General features: G+C 47.6%; 1 protein-coding gene across 1 annotated transcript; it reads left to right on the forward strand.

The window, feature by feature from the left end:
• Positions 1-5189: 5189 nt before the first annotated feature.
• Positions 5190-7650, forward strand: LOC124706513 (transcription factor MYBC1-like). The gene has a single exon (XM_047238180.1). The coding sequence runs from the start codon at positions 5811-5813 to the stop codon at positions 6774-6776; it is 966 nt and encodes a 321-aa protein (XP_047094136.1). The 5' UTR covers positions 5190-5810; the 3' UTR covers positions 6777-7650.
• Positions 7651-9433: the final 1783 nt, after the last annotated feature.

The following is a 9433-nucleotide window of genomic DNA, read 5'->3' on the forward strand; positions in this document are numbered from 1 at the left end:
ATGCTTACGTAGTGCAACCCTTGCATATCTAGCCGCCCTCACACCTATCTCAGGTGTGGGGGCGGCACCCCGCTTGATCATTATTTAGTAGATCTGATCCGTTACGGTTGCTCCTTATTCTACAAGGATTAGTTTAATATCTGCAATAGTTAGGCCTTACAAAGGGGGGGAGGATCCAGTGGCACGTAGGGTGGCGTTCGCAAGTCCTAAACAGGATGTTCCGAGGATCAACTTCATGTTGGTTTTTAGGCCTTGTTTAGGATCGGCTTACGAGCACCGTGCGTGGCCGCGAGGCCCAACCCGGAGTAGGATGATCCGATTATGCGGTGAAAACCCTAAATCGTCGTAGATCTCATTAGCTCTATCTTGATCAAGCAGGACCACCAAGTATTCGTCTACCCCGTACGAATCATGGGTGGATCGGCTCTTTGAGCCGATTCACGGGATAACTCGAGAGCCGATCGAGGCTCGTATTTAACGTTTACATGTATGCCCCGCGTAGAAACTAAGCGAGGCATCCCCATCACCTTCCTGGCCAGGTATAGGTCAGGTGGCACGCCCTTGCACTTCGCATCGCCGCGTGTGACCAGAAGAGCATTGCGGGCCGTCGCTCGGAGGGGTCTCAGCCAGCCGCAGCTCTAGGCTAAGAGCATTGCGGGCCGTCGCTCGGAGGGGTCTCAGCCAGCCGCAGCTCTAGGCTCTTCCCGGCTCTACGGTGTTGACAAGGCCGCTGCCCGCCGGTGGGTTTTGGCAGTCAACAGTGCGCGGCACAGCAAAACTAAATCGCGGAACCAGGGATTCGAACCCGCGCCCTCCGCAAGCCACCGAGTACAACCAGCTGAGCTACGATCACTTTGTAGCATGAAAGGATACACAACTCTTTTGTCCTATAGAGCCAAATGCATTATAAGGAAAATTATTAACTCGTTATAAATTAAAAAAAACAACCAAACGAATTAGAGAACTACCATGTCCGCTGTTTTGGGCACTGCTCCATTTTTTAGACTATTTCATGGCCCATAAATTTAGTGGCACGAAAAATTAATTTATTTTTAAAATTCAAACCGTTATATTTGTTACAAAACGAATTAATTTACAATTCATTTTTACCAATAAAAATGAGATCTTCGAAATTAATTTAACTCACAATTTTATCAACCCCTACCCTATTATTTATCAACCCGGTGCCCCGTTACTTATCAATGATAAATATAAATAACTACCAACCCTGCAAAAGCTAATTTCATTTACAATATTTTAATAACTTTTTTTAGTTTATAAGCTATCAACCCCAGTGCCCTATTATTTATCAACGGTAAATATAAATGACTACCAACCCTAAAAAGTATTTTATTTAGAATATTTAGCGATTATTTTTTAATTTGCAAGCTATCAACCCGATGACCCGTTATTTATCAATGGTAAAAATAAATAACTATCAACTCTAAAAAGTATTTTATTTAGAATATTTAGCGATTATTTTTAATTTACAAGCTATCAACCCGGTGCCCCATTATTTATCACCGGTAAATATGAGTAACTACCAACCCTAGAAAGTATTTCATTTCGAATATTTTAGTGACACTTTTTTAGTTTGCAAGCTATCAACCCGGTGACCCGTTATTTATCAATGGTAAAAATAAATAACTATCAACCCTAAAAATTATTTTATTTAGAATATTTAGCGATTATTTTAATTTACAAGCTATCAACCCGGTACCCCGTTATTTATCACCGGTAAATATGAGTAACTACCAACCCTAAAAAGTATTTCATTTAGAATATTATATTGACCCTTTTTTAGTTTGCAAGCTATCAACCCGGTGACCCGTTATTTATCAATGGTAAAAATAAATAACTATCAACCCTAAAAATTATTTTATTTAGAATATTTAGCGATTATTTTAATTTACAAGCTATCAACCCGGTGCCCCGTTATTTATCACCGGTAAATATGAATAACTACCAACCCTAAAAAGTATTTCATTTAGAATATTATATTGACCCTTTTTTAGTTTGCAAGCTATCAACCCGGTGACCCGTTATTTATCAATGGTATAAATAAATAACTATCAACCCTAAAAATCATTTTATTTAGAATATTAAGCTATTATTTTTAATTTATAAGCTATCAACCCGGTGCCCCGCTATTTATCACCGGTAAATATGAATAACTACCAACCCTAAAAAGTATTTCATTTACAATATTGTAGTGACTCCTTTTTAGTTTGCGACCTATCAACCCGGTGAACCGTTATTTATCAATGGTAAAAATAAATAACTATCAACCCTAAAAAATTAATTTTATTTAGAATATTTTAGAGACTCCTTTTTTTTGTTTAGAAGTTATCAACCCGGTGCACGTTATCTATCAAAGGTAAATATAAATACCTAGCAACCCTAAAATTTTATTTTAATTTAGAATATTTTAGCAACTTTTTTTTTACCTTACAAGTTAAAAATGATACTTAATTTGAGTAGCAAGTGGTAGTTCATTTGAGTTGCAAGTGAATGTCCCACCCGTTATTTCCCCCCTAAAAACCACAAACCCGAAAAAGGGAATTATAATAGTTGGTTAAAAGAAACATGAATCAGCTTACATAGTAATAAAAAAAGGGAATTGTAAAAAATGAAATTGAAAAGGGAATTGTACAAAGGGAATTGTACAAAGGGAATTGAATTTTTTTTCATAGCTAAGAATAAATTTAAGAAATCGAAAAATAACTGATACAAATGCAAAAGGGAATTCACGAAAAAAAAAGTTCATATTTTAACGTTTTAACATGTACATTCGATAGTACAAAATTAATCCGTCTCTGTTTCTAACACGAATGACTAGTAGGTCAATTGGTCGCCTTGTTAGGCCCGCGTGGGGACGAGAGGTAGCTGGTTCGAATCCTGGCGAGTGCAAATCATTTTTTCCCGGCCCGGACGCGAAGCCAGAGCATGTACTCGAATACGACAAAACGCGGGCGGGTTTCGCGGTGGAGAAACTAACCGCTCGCGCGCTCGATCGCCAGAAAGGGCATTCGCACCGTAGAGGTCTTACAATCCAAGAATTAGCCGTACCATCTTTAATGCCACTCTCGAGTACAAAAATGAAATGTCTCAGATATAAAAAAAACTAGGTACATAAATTTAGTGTCCGCCATCTCGGTACTGGCTCTTGGCCTAGTGCCTATGCGAGTATTCATTCCTTTGAAACTTATGTGTTTAGTTTTGATCGTACATATTTATTTCAAGTTTGGATTGCACTATTCAAATCTATTTTCCCAACAAATGATTTCAATCATAACATCGTAATAGCACTTACCATCGATCAGTCAAACATGATGTTCAAATAAACATCTAGTCAAACAACACACCCTCTATACTTGGCACCCTAGCTAGCATCAACCCATGATTAAAGAGGAAACTAGAAACCATGGGAAAAATTCATGAAAAATATGCCACCGTAGAGGTCTTACAATCCAATAATTCGCCGTACCGTCTTTCATGCCATGCTCGAGAACGAAAATGAAATGTCTCAGATATCAAAAGGTAGGTACATAAATTTAGTGTCCGCCCTCTCGGTACTGGTTCTTGGCCTAGTGCCTATGCGAGTATTCATTCCTTTGAAACTTATGTGTTCAGTTTTGATCATACATATTTATTTCAAGTTTGGATTGCACTATTCAAATCTATTTTCCCAACAAATGATTTCAATCATAACATCGTAATAGCACTTACCATCGACCAGTCAAACATGATGTTGAAATAAACATCTAGTCAAACAACACACCCTCTATACTTGGCACCCTAGCTAGCATCAAGCCATGATTAAAGAGGAAACTAGAAACCATGAGAACCATCTAGGGAGTAGAGGTCCTACAACACAAGAAACCGCGATTTCATCTTTAATGCAATGATTAAGAAAAAATGAAATATCCAAGATATCTAAAAGTAGATACATACATTTAGTGCCAAATATCTACAGATTAATTCATGAAACATGATTAAAAAAAAATGGTCCAATGAAAGGGAGACCTCGCTCCCAAGCTTGACACCTCTGTTGGCGTGAGTCCATGAATAAAGTAGAAACAAAAATTCATGAAACAACATGCCAAAGTAGAGGTCGTACAATCTAAGAAACCGTAGTATCCTCTTTAAGGCCACACCTAAGGACAAAAACGAAATATCTCATATATCGAAAAGTAGATACGTACATTTAGTGTCCGCCATCTCCTGACTGGGACTGGGCTTAGTGTATAAGATACATATTTATTTTGAGCTTTGATTGCACTATCTGAAGTTACTACTATCTCCCCAACCGATTAGTTCAATGGTAACATTGTGATTGCACTTACCGTTGATCGGTCTAACGTGATGCTCAGATAAACATCACAATTACAAATGAAGTATACAAATAAAAGTCTAGGAAAATGGTATGCTAAAATAGGGGTCCTACGACGCAAGAAACCATCCTCTGTTTAATGGCCACGATTCGAGGACAAAACAAAATTATACCGTGCCGTGCTCAATTACGATCATGCTCTTTTCGGCGGAAAAAGATTACTTTTTTATCTGACTATGGATGAGATATATTTACCTATGACGGCACATATTTGTCTTTATAAATAAAAGGTGCAAAATGCAACCCAAAATTATACTTAGTGAAACTCTTTTGCAGCTTTTTATACTACCAGGTAAACTTTTTATTAACCAGAAAGAAGTACGGTGCAGCCTTAGATCCATTCACCCCCTGACCCAACAACCGATCCAAAATCCTACAACATTCGTAGATGCTCAAGGCGCTGTACCTGCAGAAGGAGCAGCAGGAGGAGGTCGGTACGACGAGATCCAGCCCTCGCTTTGCATAGATCCACGCACGATCCGTCCTCCATCCTCCGTCCATCCAGCACCAATAGGCAGGCAACGCGAGGGATATCTACCTCGAGCACATACACACACACACGAGCCACACGAGAGATTCCCGTTTGTAGAGAGAGGGACAGACAGAGGATGTGATCCGGCTCCGGCATGCCCACCCGCATGAGGACAAACACAACTCCAGCTAAGATGATATCTCCTCGTCCTCGTCCCGTCTGATCGATCTCGCGTCTACCGTAATTCCCCATCTGCCAGGCCCCATCTGCTCGGATCCCTCCCTCGTCTTTTTCCAGTGTTTTTATTTTGTCGCCCTCTTTCCTTTCTGCCCGGAAATCCTGGAAAAAAAACAAATTCCTTGGATTTATCTTATGCTCACTTTTTTTTTCGTGTTTCTCTTTCTAGGAGGATGATAGAGGAGGAGAATCAGAGCAAAGAAGGCAACATCAACAAGCGAGCAAACAAACAAAGGAACCAAAGATAACACAAAAATAGCTTTAAGGCCAGAGACAGAGGCAAGGCAGAGGCCAGAGGGCAGCCCACTAATTAAACAAGCATCAGTCCCGAACTCATCAAGATACTCTCCTCTCTCTCTCACTCATCAGTCTAGAGAGAGAGAGAAGGGAGGGAGAGAGGGGGAGAAAAGGTGTGAGCAGATTGATAGATAGATAAAGAGAGAGAGAGAAAGCGGGGGATATCTCATATCATAGATAGCACAGCAGCGGTAGCAGCGGGGGAGCAGAGAGAGAGAGGAGAGAGAAGAAGGGACGAAAGCTTAGAAGAAGAGAGATCCACCTCGAACCAAGTAACCTCCATCCCTCGCCTCTCTTCCTTCCTCCGCTCTCTCGCTTGCCGCAACCCACTGGTGGTGGTGGAGTACCGCCGCAAGCCAAAGGCAAAGGGAATTGCTTTCCTCCGCTCCGCTCCCGGCACCTGACGAGACGATGAGGGAGGAGGAGGAGCCCAGCTGGTTCGCGCGCTTCGACGAGGACCTGCCGGCGCCCGACGAGCTCATGCCGCTCTCGCAGTCGCTCATCACGCGCGACCTCGCCGCCGCCTTCGACATCCCCACGCACGCCGGGGCCGGCCACGGCGGCCTGCCCTCCGGAGGCGCCGGCGGCGCCGGCGGCGCCGACGGCCAGGACATGAACGGCGGCGGCGCGTCCTCGGCCGCCGGGTCCAGCGGCGGCGGGGGCGGCGGCGGCAACGGCGACGAGCCGGCCCGGACGCTCAAGCGGCCGCGCCTCGTGTGGACGCCGCAGCTGCACAAGCGCTTCGTGGACGCCGTCGCGCACCTCGGCATCAAGAACGCCGTGCCCAAGACCATAATGCAGCTCATGAGCGTCGACGGCCTCACGCGCGAGAACGTCGCCTCCCACCTCCAGAAGTACCGCCTCTACCTCAAGCGCATGCAGGGCCTCGGCAACGGCGGCGGGGGCGGCAGCCACTCCTCCGGCTCGGGGGGCACGGACGCCGCCACCGAGCACCTCTTCGCCACGGGCCCGTCCCCGTTCCTCCCGCCCGGCCGCGGCCCGGCCGGCCCCGACCCCTACAACAGCGCCCCCTACGCGCCCATGCCCGCCGCGCACCACCACCACCACCAGGTCCACCACCCGTCGCAGATCGCCCACTTCCACCACCCCGCCGCGCGCCCGCTCGGCCACTACGGCGCCGGCCCGGGCAACGCGGGCGGATTCGACCACGGCTTCCTCAGCCGCGCCGTCGCCGGCGGCGCGCCCGTCGGCCCGCCAGCGATGCACCACCGCATGGTCGGCGCAGGGGCCGCCATGGGGATGATGGCGCCCTCCTCCTTCGCCGACGACCTCGACCTCGGATCCCGCGGCGGCGGTGGCGGTGCCGTCGGCGGGCGCCGCGAGCTCACCCTGTTCCCGACTTCAGGGGACCACTGAGTCATCGACGGCATCCATCGGCTGGCATCCGTCCGTCTTCGTCCATCGGGTATATAAAATTCGTTTTCCCCTCTGCCGCCCGCTGCTGCTACTCCCCACAGATCGGCAGACAAACCGAGCAAGATTCGCCGCATCGTTATAGAGGCCAAGAATTCTCTGGGAACTAGCGCTCCGCCATCCCATCCAATCCAATCCATATTTCCTTCTACCCCTCTCTCTCCCTCCCTCTTGTGTTCTTGTGTTCTGCTGCTATTTGTCATTGTTCTTACAGTACTGTTGATGACATAAAACCTAGCCCTAGAGACGATTATTTTAGAAGGCAAGAAAAAGTTGTGAAAAATTGCTACTTTCATGTTCATTCTCCAAGGAAAAACTCAATCTTTGAGAACGAACGAATTGAGCCCAGGATCCAGGGCTCACTTTGCTCTGCTCGTTACGGTGGTGACTGTCACCTGTGTGTGTCCAAGTGGGTGATGCAGCCATTTGCATGTGAGCTGTGATGACCCCTACAAAGAGGTGATGCAATCAACTTGTACCGTTGCAGATTGCATACATAGGTGATATATAGGCAGGGGGTGTTGAATAATGTATGGACCCACCCCACCCTGGAGATGATTAAGTTTGAGGATTAAGTTTGTACCGGCATGGTGACATTGTCGAGCTCAGATCATCTGAGATTCTGAAGAGGTTCATACCTATATACCTATCTCCTTCCTCCTTTCGGCTTCCTCTGCTGCTAAGAACATGACAATCAGCGCAACCCAAGTTGGAGTTTCTTGTAGTAACCATATGTAAATCTGCCTGCTCCATTCGGAAAGCTTCTTTCTTTTTGTAAGCCCTCAGAGAAAAAGGATAACTTTCTTGAATTGTGCCAGTACTTATGTTCACCTAAACTATGTTCAAGTCAATATTTTCATGCTCTGCCTACAGAATGCATGATTGTGCCATCTTCACTACACCTATAGTACCAATGGAGTGCAGGCTGCAAATTCAAAACTACTGCAGTGATACTCCTATGTAGGAGCAACTGAAACAATGGGCAGTCGAGCATTGTTCTCTGGTCAAGGTAGTCAAGCGAGATATGTTTGTTCTTCATTTCCCATAGCCATCCATGTAGGAGCAGGAGCTATCTCTGGATTGGCGTTGACGAGTCCAAGGAGATAATATCTCGACGCCGGATAATACCATGGATCGACGGAGCGAGGAGATGCCGCATTGATTTGGCGAGGACGGGCGGGGTGGGGTGATGTCGCTGTTGGGCGTGTGACCTGGCGTTAAGTGATGTGACCACGAGAGAGAGCGAACAAGGCGTTAATGAGAAAAATCTAATCAATCGCCCCATCATCTCATCTCCCCTGCAGGAGGGAAAGCGAGGTGTGTGGATTTTGTTCAGGTGAGCGAGCGACGACGAGGAGCGGTCTTGTCCCCTCCCCTCTGGCCTCTGCCATTCCAGCCTGCCTTGGGACATGGAGAAAAGCTCTGCATTTCTTGCCTGGTTTTCACATCTCTCTGACCGACTGCTCCCTCTTTACTCCCCGCTCGTATCGTATGGATCTGCGCGAGCTGGTCGCCCAGCAGGTCGTTGGATCGGGACTCCATGGCTCCAGTCAAGCTAGCACGGCTCGAATGTCTCGGAAATGAGAGAAAACGCGGTTGGAATCAGGGGCCGGATTTCCTTTGGTGCAGACCCGTTGATCATTAGGGGCTTGATTTGGGATTTACTGGCGCGAAGGAAAACGTTGCACGTTGCAAACAGAGTTCTGGCCAACAGGGCGCGCGAAATGGCGCGTCATCGAGTTTCAAACGGTTTTTTTTTTTTTTTTTTTGCCTTGCGTGAATCCTTCCGCGCTCCTTCAGCGGACGCGTCAAACCGGCGCGGGAAAAGATATTGCGGTATCCGGAGCGACAAGTTGCCGCGTCGCTTCGCGAGTGCTATAAAGCGCCGCGTGCGCGGTAACAAACCACCACGGAAAGTTCCACCTGCCGCTCCACCTCGCCACCTCGCCACGCCCCGCCGCTTCCCCGCGCCACACGTTGCCGCCACTCTTCTTCGTCGCCGCCGCCTCCGCTCCTTCATCCTCGGATGCCGCTGTACCACTGAGGATCGTCCGGTTTCCGCGGCGTCCGAATGGGACGTTCTACGCGGAGCTTCGCGCCGACGGCTTTCGCCTCACCCTCGGCCCCTACAACACGCCGGAGTTGGCGGCGCGCACTTACGACGCGGCCGCGTGGCGTTTCCGGTGGCCACGGCGCGGCCTCAACTTCCAGGATGTCGAGTCGCTGGAGGAGGCGGAGTTCCTAGCACCCGCACCGTGCCTCGCCAACGAGGAGGACCGTCGCCACCACTGCCAGGCGCAACGCTGGATCGCCATCGCCGAGCGCGACGAGGAGCTGATGCGCCAGTGGAGGGCGCAGTTCCCCAGCGACGTCGATAGCACGGAGGCCTTCTTCGCCGACCTCAGGGTGCAGCGTAGGTCAGACAGGCGCCGCCGTCGGGCCATCACCAAGTACGAGCACGACAACCCGACTACGACTTGGGCCGACGATGTCTCTCGCTGGGACGACGTTTGGACTGAGACAACCTCCAACGACGAGTAGACTAGTCGTTTAATTATCTATTTTAATTGTATTTTCAATGTTTTTTAGATCTTCTATTT

This window comes from Lolium rigidum, chromosome 4, assembly GCF_022539505.1.
Source record: "Lolium rigidum isolate FL_2022 chromosome 4, APGP_CSIRO_Lrig_0.1, whole genome shotgun sequence".
Classification (NCBI taxonomy): Eukaryota; Viridiplantae; Streptophyta; class Magnoliopsida; order Poales; family Poaceae; genus Lolium; species Lolium rigidum.

Bases quoted from the DNA above. Each gene is read 5' to 3' on its own strand.
- LOC124706513 (XM_047238180.1), top strand. From the start codon at position 5,811: ATGAGGGAGGAGGAGGAGCCCAGCTGGTTCGCGCGCTTCGACGAGGAC.